Source organism: Berghia stephanieae, chromosome 3, assembly GCF_034508935.2.
Source record: "Berghia stephanieae isolate SIO BIC M18660-M18661 chromosome 3, UCSD_Bste_1.3, whole genome shotgun sequence".
NCBI classification, from domain to species: Eukaryota; Metazoa; Mollusca; class Gastropoda; order Nudibranchia; family Aeolidiidae; genus Berghia; species Berghia stephanieae.
The window spans coordinates 38,065,726-38,085,725 of record NC_088362.1 but is presented as its reverse complement, the minus strand read 5'-3'; the positions used below and the strand labels follow the sequence as shown (position 1 = coordinate 38,085,725).

Here is a 20,000-nt window from a genome sequence, read left to right as displayed (position 1 = left end):
ACGAAACGTGCTCAAAACGCTTTTCAAGGGGACACTGGCCAACAGCAACATTTAACATGAAGGACGGGACATGACGCATTTTAGGCGATATTATATTTTCTTTTCGGACAGACACAACGCTGTTAACGGCCAGGTATTCATTTTACACCGGAGTAAGGTGACAGAATGTGAATAAAGAGCCTTTCCCTAGGAATCAACGAGCGTAAACTTGATATCATTACGCGTTATTATTTAGGGAGAGGGGTGGAATAGTGGCCAATTTCAATTCATATGTATCTAGAATTCTTACCTCTGACCATATTGGTCCTCACATGGATGACGGGAACTTTGTAGATTTTCTCTAAATAGTTTTTGATGTCAACTCGACTCATTCTGAAAGGGAACGGGAAGAATAAGGAAACAATGAAGGTGTGTGTCTGATGGGCATGGTAGGGTGGGTGGGTGGGTGGTGGTGGTGGTGTTATCATCATCAACATCATCATGATGATGATAATGATAATAATAATAATAATAATAATAATAATAATATAATAATAATAATAATAATAATAATAATTATAATAATAATACTAGTAATAATAATAAAAATAAATAATAATAATAATAACAATAATAATAATAATAATAATAATAATAATAATAATAATAATAATATAATAATAATAATAATAATAATAATAATAATAATAATAATAATAATAATAATAATGACGATGATGATGATGATGATGATGGTTATGGTGATGTTGATGATGATAATTATGATGATGATGATGGTGACGATGATGGTGATGAATATTTATGCCCGCAATGAATGAACTCCGCTGGATGACACACCACCAACCCAGTGTGATAACAAAGGGGTGAGTATGGGTCGATAAGCTTGAACTACGTCATATAACACGGGAATGCGGTAGTTGGTCACTGATTGCATGATTGGCAACTGGGTTGATGCATGACAAAACATATCCTTACAAAGACACACATACTCTCTCTCTCTCTCTCTCTCTCTCTCTCTCTCTCTCTCTCTCTCTCTCTCTCTATATATATATATATATATATATATAATATATATATATATAGATATATATATATATGTATATATATATATATATATATATATATATATATATATATATATATATATATATATATATATATATATATATATCCTTTCTTTAAAAAATATAGCATTGTGGAGAATATTGTGCTTATTTGAGTCAATAAAAAAATTGATACGGCGCACAACTACTGAAAGATTTGAAAATTAGAAATGTATTTTTTAGAGATAGATAAACAGATAACTTGATTTCCTTTTATAATTTAAAGTCAGTTTGAAAGTTCATTGAGTCAAACAGATATCATAAAATATGTCCCAATGACGACACTTGACTCCCAAAATCAACTAATTTTGACACTGTAAAAAGTTGTCAATTTGCATCATCTATTTATGACATCAAGTATTATTATTACTTCCGTTGTGTTGTGTGGGTGTTGGCATTTTTCAGCAAATCGTGGCATTCATAGTGATATTATTCACTTGATCACATGAAGGTATTTCAGTCGCCATTTTGATTCTTTTTTTACTATTAGGGTTAGCTCGAGATCGAGGATATTTCTTTTTCTATTAAGGTTAGTCATAAGTCTTAGTAAAGGTGCTAGGATGTTTGTTTTTCCATAAGTTAAGCAAAGGGGAGACATTCCGAAAGCTCCTACATCCCCAGTATTCTTTAAATTTGTATTTTCACCGTTGATATTTTGTCAGGCATTTATTTATTCAATTTGTCATTATATCTAGAAGTATTTTAAAAACTCTAGAACAAACCTTGATAGATTTGTGAAAGTTTAAATTTCTTAATTTGACCATTGTTTTGATTTTCAGCTGCCATTTTGATTTGTTAAATATTGAAAGGTAGTGCAAAGCAGTCCGAGAGTTGTTTTTTTCCTTTCTATTAGGGTTAGCTCGAGAGGTTAGTCATAAGTCTTATTAAAGGTGCTAGGAAGTTTGTTTTTCCATAAGTTAAGTAAAGGGGAGACATTCCGAAAGCTCCAACATCCCCAGTATTCTTTAAATTTGTATTTTCACCTTTGATCTTTTGTCAGGCGTTTATTTATTCAATTTGTCATGATTTTTTCTATTAGGGTAAGCTCGAGATCGGATTTTTTTTTTTCCTATTAGGGTTAGTCATAAGTATTATTAAAGTGCTAGGGTGTTTGTTTTTCCTATTGGGGTTAATTAAAGGTACTAGGTTTAATTTTTTCTTGGGGTTAGTTGAGGGAATATATTATTAAATATATTATTGGGCCACACAGAAAAATCAACCGAAGATATACCAAATTACACAGACAACGTTGTTTACCAATCTGCCCTCATTAATATATATATATATATATATATATTATTTTGATATTTGTTTTGAATTTATTTTGAAACTAAAACAAACAAGCAAGAAAAATATGTAGGACTAACGGAAAATAATTTCAAACCAAGATACAACCTCCACACCTCAACATTTAGAAACACTAACAAAAAAACATCCACAAAACTCAGCGAACATATTTGGAAATTAAAAGACAACAAACTAGAACACAACATTTCATGGAAAATTTTATCTAAAGCAACAGGATACACACCAACATCAAAACAATGTAGCTTATGCCTGGAAGAGAAATATACTATAATCAAACACCCTCATGAAGCCACACTCAACACGAAAAATGAGATGTACAATACGTGTCCACATCGCCGGAAGTTCTTGTTAATCAAATACAAACCGGAACCACTTCAACAAACAACAACAGTCAACAAACCTACTCAGTCCTGACGATGGCTAATTAGGCCTGAAACATTAATGTAGACTGTCTCAAACATTGTGGTAAATATTAAAATAATAATTCGCTCCATTGCTACATTTCGAGGCCTTTCGTAAAATATTTGTATCAAACACGATTCAATATATATATATATATATATATATATATATATATATATATATATATATATATATATATATATATATATATACTATTTCAAGATTAATTACGATCCACTTCTACAATATTGTTTCGAGTATTAAGTGATAAGTATTCATTAAAATGTTTGTTTAAAAGACAATAACAAAGAGCTAGCGGATGTTGTAAGTATTTTACCTAAATGCATAGCATCAATACCGACACACACACACACACACACACACACACATAAACACATTGTACCCACACAATGCCATGGTGACACATACCGCATGCATTTGATTTGATCAACAACAACAAAAGTCCACTTCATTGTTATCGTATCGACGCTTTTGTCAGCTAAAAATAGGCGCTATGTTCTAAAAATAGCACAAACTACACGCAAAGCAGAACGCCGTGTCAACAATTTACACATGTGTGATATCATTCTTAACCTTATTTTTTTTTTCAATGTGTTTACTATTTAGCTCTACACACTTTTTTTTTCACCACAAGGGAGATAACCAGATTGGAATGTTTGGAACAAGCGTAGAAAACATCGTGTTTTTCAAATGACAGCTCATATGTTTTTGGTCAACAAGTATTGATGGAATGCACAAACCCTACGTGCACTTAATTGCAGGTCTGATACCCCAATTCTTTATGGGCTCATTGTTGTAATGGAAATCTCCAAAAAATGACGCAAAATATTGTCCATTACAATGTTAAACTAGGCCCATACGTGGGTTCGGATGTCAGACCTGCATATATGTACACGTCGCAGGAACCGAAATATGAGGGGGAAAAATTGTGATATTTTATTGAATGGTATGTGTTGAAGTAAAATACTCACAATTTTCTGCCGCCGGATCAATCACACCCAAACTCAAACGTATGTGTGACCGTATGATAGTATGTGCTTGGCTGAGAAGCTCACAATATTGTCATCCGGAAGTATAACGGACCAACACACAAAACTATGTGTAACCTTGAATTTTTATAGTCTGGTTAATACAGTTTAGTGAAAATTGCTCATTAACATGGACGACAAAAAGCAATAACAAAGACTCGAGTGACGTCAACTTCCCACTGATTGAGAGAATTAGGCTATGTGAAAACGAATCACCTGACAGGCGTTCTGAAAACGTGAACAAAGAACAGAGTGACGTCAACTTCATCAATTCTATTTTTGTAGGAAGCAGCAATATCTAACAAGTGTAATCAAAGAAGTTTACAAACATCCAAGGTCAACTGGAATTATTGGTTTATGATCGATAGAGCGGGGGCGGGGGGTGGTATCATTTCACACCTGAGTAAGGTGTGAACACGGGAATATAGATCATTTTCCAAGGATTCAACTTTGCGGGATTTGATCCTTCGACCTATCGATAATTCGAGTGTCTGACCACAAGACCACAAAGCCGCACAAAATGAGACCAACCAATCAAATATTAGTATTGTGTTGAAGCTACTGGCCTTGTCTGAAAAGTCTTGACGTCTATAGTATGCGCTTGGCTAAGAAGATCATAACATTGCCATCCGGAAGTATAACGGACCAACACACAAAACTGTGTGTATCCATTAACATAATTTATAGTCGGGTTAATACAGTTCAGTGGCAAAAAACAATAACAAAGACCTGGGTGACGTCACCTTCGAACTATCTATTGAACATCTCCAATAGGATTCAACAGTCGTAACGTCACTTCCTTCCTTATGACGCATGGTAACTTAGTAACACTGGCTCTAAACTATCGGAACAATGGCGGACGCCCTATGAAATATTTCTCCGGCGAGCATAAAAGCGTTTCCAGAGGAAAAAACCCCATAAATTTGATCATGTTTTGACTTTTACACATTCTGATCACAAGACATATGAAAAGTTCTAGCCAGCATTAAGAATAAAAAGTAATGATTTTCTTTGTTTAGAACCAAGATGGCCGCCATTGTCGGGCAGCGTGACATCAGACTACTGAATCCAATTGTATTCAACTTACCAGAATAAACTAGACATCAAAATGTGTGTCCTTCTATTATTAGGTCATAAAATGTGTTTAGCTGCTATTTCTTGATTTCAATTTATCTTATTTGAAAGAACCCCTACTCCAACATGTCGGTCGAAGAAATCACACCAAAAATTATTCCATAAATAGCGTGTTGTGGTTGAGTTCTTTACTGCAGAGAGGTCAGGTGTGCACCGGTAAACATTCATAAGCGGATGAACCGTGTTTATGGTGACTCTTGTGTTTTCGAACAGTATTTTATTCTTTACTGGAACTGATGCTGTCTCCACCAACATCAATGGCTGGCAGTTCTCGTCCACAAAGCGCATCAACCGCAGCAAATTAACCAACGAAATTGACGAAATTAATCGAGCGAATCGCTGGATAAAACAACCTGACATTTCACAAAGGCTTGGCATTTCATCGGGAAGAGTTGGACATATCGTTCGAGAAATCCTGGGTTACAAAGAGACATGTGCCTGTTGGATACAGAAAATGCTCACAAACGCGCATGGTCACATGGAAAGAAGTCGTACGAGTAGACCACCTCCCGTACAGTTCTGATTTAGCTCCAAGTGACTTTTTCCTTTTCTTAATACTTAAGAGGCCCCCCAAAGGGGAAAATTTTGGCAATGATGGCAAGGTGCAGGCGGAGGTGACTCAATGGTGGCGAAATTAACCACGTTAATTGGATTTAATAGTCTGATGTCACGTCGCCCAGCAACGGCGTGGTTCTAAACAAAGAAAATTGGTACTTTTTATTCTTCATGCTGGCTAGAACTTTTCATGATATGTCATGTGATCAGAATGTATAAAAGTCAAAACATGATCATATTCATAATGTTTTTCTCCTCTGGATACACTTTTATGCTCGTCGGAGAAATGTTTTATAAGGGCGTCCACCATTGTTCCGATAGTTGAGAACCAGTTACTAAGTTACTATGCGTCATTACGAGGGAAGTGACGTCATGACTGTTGAAGCCAATAAAGGCTACTCTTTGACGCGATGCAACAATATAGGATAACTGGTGCATCTTTGGCGGCTCTGTATGGATGGGAACAGTCACACTACGCTGAAATTTAATATGATAAACGACAGTTTTGAAAAGACAAGACTTTTCATTCTACCCTTGTAAAACTATATTTATTGTCACAAATATGAAACTTGGGTGGTCTCGATAGCTCAGTTGGTAGAGCACTCGCTACACACGCATATAGACCGAGATGGACCCCCCCCCCACACCCCCGCCCCCATTTTTAATACCTGACTATAAATTATAGTTTCAGTATTACATGAGCACTCATGTCATAAAGCAATATCCACTAAATGTTCTCAAAGCGCTTTACATGGGGCCGCTGTTAGGCGATATTCCATTTTTTTTTTCCGACAAAAGACAACGTTGTTACGGGCCAAGTACTCATTTTACACCTGAGTGCGGTGAGAGAATGGGAATAAAGAGCCATTTTCCAAAGACTCAACTATGCTCAGATCACGACTCGAACCCTGGACCGTTTGATCCGAAGTCGAGTGTAACAACCATAGGACTACGGCATAGCCCTACAATTACCCCGATATGACACCGTTTCGAGGAGGCAGCGTTGATGCTATGTGCTTAGGTAAAATACTCACAACATCCGCCAGCCATATAAACGTACCAACACACAAAACTATGTGTAACCATAACGTTAATAGTCTGATTGGTAGAATTCTGTGATATGGGTTCATTAAAATGGTTGTTTCAAAAACAATAACAAAGAGCTGAGTGACGTCAATTTATAATAATGATAATAATAAAAATAATAATAATAATAATAATAAATAATAATAATAATAATAATAATAATAATAATAATAATAATAATAATAATAATAATAATAATAATAATAATAATAATAATAATAATAATAATAATACTATAGCGCCGTACCCCGTATCTCAACAAGCTCAAAGCGCCTAACAGTTAAGTGACAACTTTCACTCAAACTTAAAACCATTCAAACATGCAGTATTGCCGGTATCAAACAAAGCAACATAATTTGTTCCATGTGCGTAGTGAACTTAACGCAGATGAAATTAAGGATATAAATAGTTAAAATTCCCTGGAAGGATGACAAATAGTCATATAATTTGCAGGTGGTGGTGGTAGTGAAAGGGGGGGGGGGGGGGGGGGGGGGGGGGGGGGATAAAATTATGTTTTGTTTTACGCTGGGAAAACTCGGTGGGGGAGCGGAAGCAATAGTCATGGGGGTTATTGGGTGCATTGTGATGATGGGGTTAGGAATTTTGGTTTATTTTGTTTTGTTTTTGTTTTTAAACTTAATTTTTTTTTGTCTTAATTTATATATATATATATATATATATATATATATATATATATATATTATATATATATATATATATATATATATATATATATATATATATATATATATATATATATATTTTTTTTTTTTTTTTTTTTTTAATGATGGGAGGAAAAATGTGGGAGGGGGAAGGGGCTTGGGGGGGGGGGGGGGGTGGAGGCAAGGAAGTTTGGGGCAGCGTGGCTCAGCGGTATGGTCTTTGCTTCGTACCCGAAAGGTACCGAGTTCGACTACCCGCCGCGCTGTGTGGTTTTGAGCAAGTCACCTAGCCTAAGCTCACTTTGCGGCGACGCTATACTGCGGCTGACTCCTGGGTTATTCCAGTCTTCCCCTGGAATAGATCCTAAAGAAAAATTTCCCCTTAAGGATGAATTAAAGGAATTTATTTATTTTATTTATTATGATCAAAGTAAATTCATACACGACCTCGTTCTCCACGCCACAGTAGGGCTTTTGGTATTACATAACCATTCTCGCTTTCGGTCAACCGTGGTCTTTGAAGTTACACAACATATACCGCCTGTGATGCATATACATAAATCAAGGGCTGAGCTGACACATGTTGACAAGCGAGCTATCGAAAGAGCAATCGTTGATTGGTCAAAAATCTCAGGATCTCATATAGGCTAAGCACATAAATTCTGGAAAGCGATACCCACCCACCTGTCAGTGGACAGAACTTTTATGATGAAATTAGGGCTCCGTAAAGTGTTATATCATGGTAGGCTCCTCCCTCTCTTTCTATTCTGGTGTAGATGTAGACGACAATAGCATTTCGGATGTTATAATGACAAGTGCGGCTATGTGGTCTAGTGGTATGACACTCGCTGTCGGATCGGAAGGCCCTGAGTTCGAGCCTTGCTCGGCGCATAATTGAGTCCTTGGAAAAGGCTCTTTACTCACATTCTCTCACCGTACTCAGGTGTAAAATAAGTACCTGGCCGTTAACAGCGTTGTCTCTGTCCGGATAAACATTGTAACATCGCCTGACAGGCTTCATGTCCCGTTCTACATGTTACGTGTTGCTGTTGGTCAGGAACCCCATGTAAAGCACTTTGAGCACATGTAGTGGATATTGCGCTATATAAAAGCTCATTTAAAAAAAAAAGTGGGCAGAGTTAAAGCTTCCGAACAATACCAATCGTCGTCTAGTCTCTAATCGTCCCCGTTTACGCAATCTCTCTAGTAGTAGTAGTAGTAGTAGTAGTAGTAGTAGTAGTAGTAGTAGTAGTAGTAGTAGTAGTAGTAGTAGTAGTAGTAGTAGTAGTAGTAGTAGTAGTAGTAGTAGTAGTTTTAGTAGTAGAGTCACGCTCTCACCGGCCGGAGAGAGCTCAAGGAATGACCTGAGTTTGAAACGAATATTTTTGTGTTCGTGGATAGCTCATACGGTAGAGTCACGCTCTCACCGGCCAGGCGAGTTGTCGTACCAATAAGGTCGCAGGTTCAAACCCCATCACCGCCGCGAAATTTTTTATTCTCTATTGTCTTCTGGCACTTTTCTACCCACTTCATCTCTTGTTGTTACCAACATAAGTACCTGCTACACTCACTTTTCTGAATTAAAAATTCACCCCATATACCGGAGCATACTCGATGTCTCAATTGTTTCTAAGTTATATATTTGTGTTGAGAATATTGGCTATTAAGCTTAACTGCTGGCCAGGTAAATTCGCGATGGTTGTGTGTTGGACCCGCGGTCTCCAGTAGTCGGTGAGAGAGAGAGAGAGAGAGAGAGAGAGAGAGAGAGGAGAGAGAGAGAGAGAGAGAGAGAGAGAGAGAGAGAGAGAGAGAGAGAGAGAGCTCTAGGAATGACCTGTTTGAAACGAATATTTTTGTGTTCGTGGATAGCCCATACGATAGAGTCACGCTCTCGCCGGCCAGGCGGAGTTGTCGTACAAGCCCCATCACCGCCGCGAAAATTTTTTATTCTCTATTGTCTTCTGGCATTTTTCTACTCACTTCATCTCTTCTTGTTACCAACATAAGTGCCTGCTCCACTCACTTTTCTGAATTAAAAATTCACCCCATATACCGGAGCATACTCGATGTCTCAATTGTTTCTATGTTATATGTTTGTGTTGAGAACATTGGCTATTAAGCTTAACTGCTCGCCAGGTAACTTCGCGATGGTTGTGTGTTGGACCCGCGGTCTCCAGTAGTCGGTGAGAGAGAGAGAGAGAGAGAGAGAGAGAGAGAGAGAGAGAGAGAGAGAGAGAGAGAGAGAGAGAGAGAGAGAGAGCTCTAGGAATGACCTGAGTTTGAAACGAATATTTTTGTGTTCGTGGATAGCTCTCACCGGCCAGGCGGAGTTGTCGTACCAATAAGGTCGCAGGTTCAAGCCCCATCACCGCCGCGAAAATGTTTTATTCTCTATTGTCTTCTGGCACTTTTCTACTCACTTCTCTAGTAGTAGTAGTAGTAGTAGTAGTAGTAGTAGTAGTAGTAGTAGTAGTAGTAGTAGTAGTAGTAGTAGTAGTGGTAGTAGTTGTAGTAGTAGTATTAGTATTAGTATTAGTAGTAGTAGTAGTAGTAATAGTAGTAGTAGTAGTAGTAGTTGGTCAGGGACCTCTTGTAAACGTTACGAGCACGTTTCGGGATATTGCTCATGAGCTCAAGTTTTGTTCTATTTTTTTTTCTCGGTGTTGATTGGAAGAAGAGATCACGAGTTTGGATGAGGTGTACGTGTACATGGGGGGGGGGGGGGGGGGGGGGCTGGAAATCACAACAAAGGGATGGAATTTCCTCGTAACGGAAACCATGACAATTAATTAGTCTTGTTCATAGGAATGTTTTACACCTCGGGGGGATAGAGGAGATACGGGGGGGGGGGGGGGGGGGGGGGGGGGGGGAATGAAGCGATCGAAGAACTAACGGAAGTACAGGAAATGATCTCTGACAGCAAATCAAGATGGCGCGACGTGAGGCCAGCCACCTGGTGAATGATCCGTTGCTATGGACAACAAAGAGAAGGTGTTGGTGGTGGTGGTTGGGGGGGGGGAGGGGGTGCATATTGACTATCTATTGCGTGACTGACTTAGTTTCTGCGGTTGACTTTGATCAAATTATTTGTGTATTTTTATGATAATTAATCACGCTGTAACCGCCTTTCCAGTCCCTTCCCCCCCCCCCCCCAACTACCCTCCCCACCCCCTTTTGATCTATATGTTTGATAATGATGATAATGATGGCGATATTCAATTTCTAATCTACATTCTTCGTTGCGTGAATAGTGGCCACGTAAACCTGTGTGTGTATGTGTGTGTGTGTGTGTGTGTGTGTGTATGTGTGTGTGTGTGCGTGTATGTGTCTGTGAATGTGTTTAAAAAACAATCACATATTATTCGAATGTTTATTATTATCTTATCACATTCAATTATTGTTGAAGATTACAACTGGGCATGTCAAAGCTTTTTATAAATCATCTAGATTGTACACTTAAATCTTAACTAAGAAATTTATGATAGTGGCCAACGGGACACCAACAACTTAAGCTTTTACATAGAGCAATGTGCTCAAAGCGCTTTACAGGGGGTCCCTGGCCAACAGCAACACTTAACATATAGGACGTGACGTGACACTTTTTGGCAAATTTTTTCGGCCAGACATCTTTGTTACCGGACATTTTACACCTGAGTACGGTGAGAGAATGTGAGTAAAGAGCCTTTTCCAAGGACTAAACTATGCGCCGATCGAGGCTCGAACTCAGGATTTTCCGATTCGAAAGCGAGTGCCATACCACTTGATCGCATAACCGCACAAATAGACAGGCAGATAGAGATAGTGATATATATATATATATATATATATATATATATATATATATATATATAGAGAGAGAGAGAGAGAGATAGAGATAGAGATAGAGAGAGAGAGAGAGAGAGAGGTAGATAGATAGATATATAGATATAGAGAGAGCGATATATACTTAGGCGAAGTCCCGGATTTGAGAGTTTTTGCCAGCACGAGAGTCATTTAAATCGATCGATAATTGAAGGACGAGTTTTCTGGCCAAATTTTTAAATATATGTTTTTCCAGAGTAAGCTAGAAAAGAAGATAGTTTTTGTTCCGTCTTTTGTTTTTGTGTGTTAAATAGAAGAATCGTGTCATAAAAAAAGAGGTCATGTAATCAGGTTAAATAGCAGATGAAATAAGATTTAATGTCTGGTGTCTCATGTCATCATCCATCGCTCTATCCGGACACGACCAAACCTGTAATTCGAGTTAACACAAACTTGTAAAGACATAATAAACACGCATACATAAGCGCGCGCGAGCACAAACACATACACAACAATGAGACTCGGCATTACCATCCCCCGCCACCACCATTGAAAAAAAGGGAAAAAAAAAAAAAAAACAGAAAAAAAAAAACACACCCGGCTGCTGCTGCTGCTGCTGTCAATTGGACGATTTTAGACAAAATTTGGCGGCTATCCCATAATTCCTCACAAATCATAAAGGTCACTCCTGATGGGAGCGGTGTCTGTTAATCTTAACAAAGTCAATGTATTTTTAGGGTGGTCATGGCTGGATGGGTGAAACCTCTAGCCCCGTACATTGCGTCTTCGGGGTTAAGGCCCAAACATCACGCGCGCGCACAGACACACAGACACACACACACACACACACACAAAGTAATACCTCACTTGACCCCAGTGGGAATGAGTACGGATGACATGTAATGTTTATAACGGGTTGAATAATGGGTACGGAATGAATTCAAGATCTCAATCGCCGCAGTCCAATCAATCTGGAATGTTCTCACGGAATGAATGTGGCCAGATTGAATATAACCTGCCAGTCACACCAAAGTAAATGACATTTTAATTTAGCACCGGTATTATTGACAAGGTCTCTCTCTATCTCTCTCTCTCTCTCTCTCTCTCTCTCTCTCTCTCTCTCTATCTGTGTGTGTGTGTGTGTGTGTGTGAGTGGTAAACAAGTTATTTGTGAGGGGTTGGGGGGGTTAGGCTGTAAAAACTTGAGCCTTTATATAGCGCAATATCCGCTAAACGTGCTCAAAGCGCTTTACAAGGGGTCCCTGACCAACAGCAACACGAAACATTTAGAACGGGACATGACGCCTGTTGGGCGATATTGCAATATTTTTCCTACAAAGACAACACTGTTCAAGACCAGGTACTCATTTTACACCTGAGTACGGTGAGAGAATGCGAGTAAAGAGCCATTTCCAAGGACTCAACTATGCGCCAAGCGAGGGTCGAACTCAGGACCTTCGGATCCGAAAGCGAGTGTCATACCACTCGACCACATAGCACACTATCGACAGATAAATTAAGCACCTCAGACTTATTATTGTGACGCTTCTGGGCGCGAGACATCATCCTTCAGGCGTACAAAGACCAGGATCTTGTTCCTGCATCAACAGGCAATTCATATCCTGACAAGTTTTATTCCAGTCCAATTTCCAGTCATGGGACAGCGTGGCTCAGCGGTACGGTCTTTGCTCCGTACCCGAAAAGTATCGAGTTCGATCACCCGCCGCTGCGCCGTGTGGCCTTGAGGGAGTCACCGCGCCCTAGCAAAATTTGCGGCGCTGCACTGCGGCTGACGCCTGGGTTATTCCAGTCTTCTCTTGAAATAGACCCTAGAGGCAAATTTCCCCTATGGGATGAGTAAAGGGAATTATTTTTTCAAATTTCTTTATACATATCAAATAAAGAAATTAGGGAACTGAAAAAGTGTATATGAAACTGTGTCAGTCTTCCTTCTTTCTTAATACAAAACAAAACAAAAACGCCCCAAAAACGTGGAATCTATATAGCGCAACATCCACTAAACGTGCTCAAAGGCCAGGTACTCATTTTACACCTGAGTACGGTAAAAGAATGTGAGTAAAGAGCCTTTTCCAAAGACTCAACTATGCGCCAAGCGCGGCTCGAACCCAGGACCTTACGATCCGAGAGCGAGTGTTATAACACAAGACCACATAGCCGCATTGCCTGCCACTGTTTCATACACACTTTTCCCATATCTTTATTTTCTGTCTTCACCACATTAATCTCTCCTTTATCCATAACAATACAATAAATGTATTTATCATTTCTATAATAAGCAACACAGCCCGAGCATAGTGACCAACACAATGAATGACCGTCCTCGTTTGACCTGGACACTTGACAAATGGACCGGAACCATCGATAGCCAATTGGCATGACCACACGAATTATTGGCGGCGATACGACGAATGACCGAATCGTTACAAGGGATTACGACAGGCCCAGTCTGACCTAAATAACAAAAGAAAACGCATTTTTCTCTTTCTTCTCATTGGAGAAAGAAAAGCAGGCGTTTTCCCTTCTCGGTGATATGCGTTTATGTAAAATACTCACACCATCCGACAGCCAAATTATACACAACACAGAATATTATCTGTAATTAACCTTTAACGTATATAGTTTGATTGATATAATCTAATGAGAACTAATCACTTACAAGCTGTCTAAAAAAGAATATATATATATATATATATATATATATATATATACATATATACATATATATATATATATATATATATACATATATATTATATATATATATATTATATATATATAATATATATATATATATATATATATATTATATACATATATATATATATATATACATATATTATATATATATATATCTTATATATATATATATATATATATATATATATATATATATATATATATATATATATATATATATATATAAGGGAAGAACATCTTAAATCAACAATTGAAAACACTAAACTTGAGCTTTGATAGATATCGAGCAATATACACTAAACGCGCTCAAAGCGCTTTACAGGAGAGTCTGTCTGACCATATTACGTTATCTTTCTTTTTCGACACAGAGACAACTTCCAACTACTCATTTTACATCTGAGTGCGGTGAGACAATGTGAATAAGAGGCTTTTCCAATGATTCAACTTTGCCCCCCGTCAGTGTGGCTCAGTGGTACGGCCTTTGATTCGTATCCAAAAGGTACCGAGTTCAACTACCCGCCTCGTTGGGTGGCCTTGAGCAAGTCACCTCGCCCTAGCTCACTTGGCAGCGCTGCACTGCGGCTGACGCCTGGGTTATTCCAGTCTTCCCTTGGAATAGACCTTAAAGACAAATTTCCCCTTGGGGATGAATAAAGGGATTAAAAAAAAAATTATAACAGATGCACAAGAACCAGAAACCCACAGATCCAGATGCAAGAGTCACACCACAAAACAACCAAACCACCTTAGCCTTATAATCGACGTGCACTTTTTTGTATGTCTGATAACCCAATTCCTCGTGGGCTCATTGTTGTAATGGACATCTAAAAAAAACAACAAAACAATACAACAATGTTAAACTAGGCCCATTAATGTGTTCGGATGACAGACCTGTATTATATGTTCACGTCGGTTATAATATATATAATATATTAATATGTGTCAGCGCATGACATAATCAGTCGGAAAGTGAAAATGTTGGATTTGCATTTTTTTTTTTTTTTTGGTTTGCATTTTCTGAAAGTTTAATCTTTATTTGAAGTTATGGTCAGATGTATGGGAAAGGTATCCATCAACTTTTCTCAAATTTTTCAACTTGTCTAGCTGTAAAAAACATGTAGAAGTGAAATTAAGCTTTGATATTTTCCCGAAGATGTACAAAAAGGGTTGTTTAATCATTTATGACAAGAACTCATTTTTGATAAAAATTGACATTCTAACTAAACTTAGCAATATCTCAGTTAAAACCTTTACACCATCCCACTGATTATGTCATTCACCATAGCATATATAACAGATTTTTAGCTAAAACGATAAAAAGGTGTTTTGCAAAGTCATGGTCTAAATTCCGTGACTCCACACAATGACCAACGGCTATCGTAGTGCCAGAATGACAGAGTTCCATGTCCGTCCAATTCTCATAGACCTGCAGGTGTGTGGATCGTGTCAGCGCCAGCCAGGGTTCAATAGCCGATGACGTCCATTGGGCATTGCTGGTCATTGGTCACTGCCGACCGTTTTAACACAACCCAGATACAATCTGTGCTAATTTGCTTCAAGAAATTACATGGTAAGAACAAAAATTATAGCACCCATGTGTGTGTGTGTGTGTGCGTTTGTGTGACACGGGTGTGTCATTATTGTTATTATTATTGGTTGTTTTGCCTGCCTCTATAATTACACGCGATGCTACAGTTCACGGAGAAAAAAACATTTTCAAAATCCACTTTAGCCAATAAAAAAAAATAGAGAGAAGAAGAAACAAACTGAATAAAAAACAAAACTAAAACAAACAAATAGACGAAACAAACACGGACATCAAGCTTGGGTTTGTTTCACTTCGTTATCGCGTGGAATAAATATTAATTCTTGTATTGCAAAACGCCCGGAGTTCGTATCTCTTATTATTTTAACATTATATAATATAATAGTAATAATAATGATAATGATAATAATAATAATAATAATAATAATAATAATAATAATAATAATAATAATAATAATAATAATGATGATGATGATGATGATGATGATGATGATGATGATGATGATAATGATAAAAATAATAATTATCTTCTTCTTCTTCTTTGTAACAATCCCTGTCTTTCAAGAGGACGGCAGTTAACAGGTCAAAACGAGATCATAATAACATAATTTGATGTCAGAATAATAACGGAGGAAACATGTCCACCTTCTCATCAAAACGTTCCATCGATCACCGTGTCTGACCATTAATTCAGCCCCCGGCGTCTACAAAGAAAATCCATCAATTTACACATCACGAACACCGTTTAAATTCACTAAATTTTTCCATATTATAGGCATCATCATCATTATCATTATTTTTATCATCATCATTATTATTATCATTATTTTTATCATCATCATCATCATCATGATCATCATCATCATTATCATTTCAACGTCTCGTTCTTATATTACAGACATCAGTTTTCTCATATTCGCTGTCAATTCAAGTATAACTCTCGTCTCCATTATCGGTTGTCATTATCGTTATCGTTGGTGTGTCGTTATCATCATGAGTTCGTATTTCTTATGATGATGATGATGATGATGATGATGATGATGATGATGATGATGATGATGATGATGATGATGATGATAATGATGGATGATGAGGATGATCATGATGATGACGACGACGACGACGACAAAGTACAAGAAGAAGAAGAAGAAGAAGAAGAAGAAGAAGAAGAAGAAGAAGAAGAAGAAGAAGAAGAAGAAGAAGAAGAAGAAGAAGAAGAAGAAGAAGAAGAAGAAGAAGAAGAAGAAGAAGAAGAAGAAGACAATAGAACAGGATAAAGATGATGATGATGATGATGATGATGATGATGATGATGATGATGATGATGATGATGATGATGATGATGATGATGATGATGATAATAATATTAATAATCACGATACTACTACTAATAATAACAATAACAATAAATAATACCAATAACAATCATCATCATTATCACAAAGGTCTTGATAAAGATGAGTTAACAGTTGGTATTTATTTTTTCCCTGATCAAAACAAAATTCCTAAAATGATACCAATCGTTGAGTCACCATCCCCAGTCCAACCAGCCACACAAACACCCCTGGGTGACAAAGCGGCAAATACCCGTCCTTTTCATATCATAACAATCTTATATCATAAACAACAATGCTATTTAATAATAATAATAATAATAATAATAATAATAACAATAATAATAATAATAATAATAATAATAATAATAATAATAATAATATAATAATAATAATAATAATAATAATAATAATAAATCTTTATTGTCCTAAAAAAAAGTGGCAATTTGTCATTTGGTTACCCATTTATAACAATACAATATAGACATAGACACACTCACATTTACGATTTAACAATCATAATGTATAACTTACAGGTCAAACAGTAACAGCCGACTCATTGCATACACGAACATATTATTATCACACTTCCGTACAGATAATAACCCCCCCCCCCCCCCCCCCCCCCCCAAACCAATATCGGTCAAGTCAACACATAATATTTTCTTTCTCCTCAAACCGAATAGCGAGGTAATGTTTGCTTACTCAAGCCAAATATAGAAAACCGTTATCAAATATTTATTGGCAAAATAGACATTTTATTATGAATGGATTTGTTTACTTACTCTATCACCTCGATGACAGAGCACAGTTGTAAATCTATTCTCGACTCACTATCCACCCCCCCCCCTCTCCCCCTTACTTTCAACCCCCTCCTCCTTCACGAACATTTCACCCTTCTTAATAATAGGTTACATCACAATTGTCAGAATAATAATAATAATAATAATAATAATAATAATAATAATAATAATAATAATAATAATAATAATAAAAATAATAATAATAATAATAATAAAAATAATAATAATAATAATAATAATAATAATAATAATAATAATAATAATAATAATAATAATAATAATAATAATAATAATAATAATAATAATAATAATAATAATAATAATAATCTTTATTGTCCAAATTAAAGGCAATTCATGTCAGGTAAACAATGCTCAGTTTTCAGTATGCTCAGTGTGTCGTTTTCATGAGGTGAATAAAGGATTCGCTATACATGACGAAAAAAGATTACCGGTATTGATGAAGTGAACTTATTGAAAAGCGCCTTTAGCACATTAGCGGCGGATAGTTTCTTGAAGTGACAAAAACTAAATTCCTTTATGTCTTGCCCATTAATTTTACTATAAAATCACTTTTTGAAAAATGGGCCCACCTCGTCATAGTACAGTTTTGTGTCGATAAGACACAGATGGAGGTGAAGACGGGAAAAAGATGATGTTGATGTTTTGAGAAAGAGAGAACAGGTATTCAATCTGTATTTAAACATGTCTTGTGGATGGACACGAAGTCTGGTTTATTACTATACTGTACGTCACATGATGGAAAGTACTGACACGTAACGGAATTTGATAGAAGAACTGGGTTAAATTTTCTACCAGACTCTGACAAACACATAAAAAAAAATCCTGGTCAGTATACCCGTTCTTCAAATAACGATCGATTCAAATAACTTTCAATTTTGTTTTAACTCACTCAATCCTAGAGATTTTTGCTACTTTTCAAAATTGAAAAATAAATTATTAAAAATGAGCATGTACTTTGTAGATAGTTTTATTTAACTACCACAAACATGTAAAAACTAAAAATATTAGCTTCGATACTACGCCTATAATTTGTCTCGTACAAATGTAATAAATAGGCATGGAGTAAAAGTAACCCAGGTAAACTACGGATCTTGTCGGTGTTAGGGTTGAGTGAGTTAAAAATCTCAAACATGAGATTTCCTCGAATGAGTGTTTTTCACAAAATATATAAGGGCCATTTTAATGAATCGATATTTGAAGGACGAATTTTCTGGCCAATATTTTAAAATTGTGTTGTTTTTTTTTTTCAGAGTAGAAAAGAAATGTGAGACTAGGACATAAAAGTTGTTTTGAAATTAAATAGTCTGGGTGATGAAAGATTGGTCGGCTTTTTTAAAAAAATCACTTTTTGTTTGTTTGTTTTTTTTATTTTTTCTCCTTGACATCAATGTCCACTCATCTGTGTTTTATCGACACAAAACGGTACTATGACGAGGTGGCCCATATTTCACAAAGTGATTTTAAAGTAAAATTAACGGGCAAGGCATAAAGGAATTTAGTTTTTGTCACTTTCAGAAACTACCCCCCTCCCCATCACCACCACCCGCCCTTCAAAAAACAAAAAACAAAAAAAAACAAAAAACAAAAAAAACAAAAAACAAAAAAACAAACAAACAAAAAAACTTGAGCTTTTATATAGCGCAAAATCCAGGAATGGAGGCCGAAGTGGCCGAGTGGTTAAGGCATTGCACTATGACCGGGAAAATCCCGGGTTCGAGCTCCGCTTCAGGCACTTTCGTTATTTTCCTTGGGCAAGATTATTTACCAACCCCGAATTTGCTCACTTGGACAACATGGGAGATTCCTGTTGACATCAGACATCTTGTTTGATGAATTATCCATATTCCTTTGTGGAATGCCTAGGTGACGATATCTTATGATGTCGTGGCGGAAGGGCATAATTTCTAAAACTTGTATATCCACAAAATGTGCTCAAAGCGCTTTACAAGATGTCCAAATCCAGCCAACAACAACACTTAGTGTGTAGGATGAGACACGACACGGCGATGTAAAGGGTTTTTTTCGACGGAGAAAACGCTGTTAATGACCAGGTACTCATTTTACACCCTGAGTACGGTGAGAGAATATGAGAAAAGAGCTCCCCCCCCCCCAGGAATCAACTATGAGCCGCTTAGAGCGGGACTCGAACCCAGGACCTTCCGATCCTAAGGCGAGTATCATACTACTAGACCACATGGCCGCACACAAATCGTATTATGAGACGGCAGGTCACTTAAAATGGCAGGAAAATGGCGTTAACCGCATTCTATTCATATTCCCTGATTACCTCCCCCTCCCCCCGCCACACAAACACACACACACACACACACATACACACACACACACACACACACACACACACAGAAGCATCAATCAACTCCTCCTCGCAACAAGACATATAGTAATGACGTTATGTAATATGAGAGAGTAGTACCATAGAGAATACACACACAGACAACGGGTATAATGATATATGTA

General features: G+C 37.0%; 1 protein-coding gene across 1 annotated transcript in view; it reads right to left on the bottom strand.

Annotated features, from left to right (window-relative positions):
• Window positions 1–20,000, bottom strand: part of LOC144967688 (large ribosomal subunit protein uL23m-like) — a 117,330-nt gene that overhangs the window by 49,257 nt on the left and 48,073 nt on the right. The window contains exon 3 of the mRNA XM_078905225.1: window positions 290–372. Within this exon, the coding sequence (XP_078761351.1) occupies window positions 290–372 (83 nt within the window). The remainder of the gene's footprint in view (window positions 1–289; window positions 373–20,000) is intronic.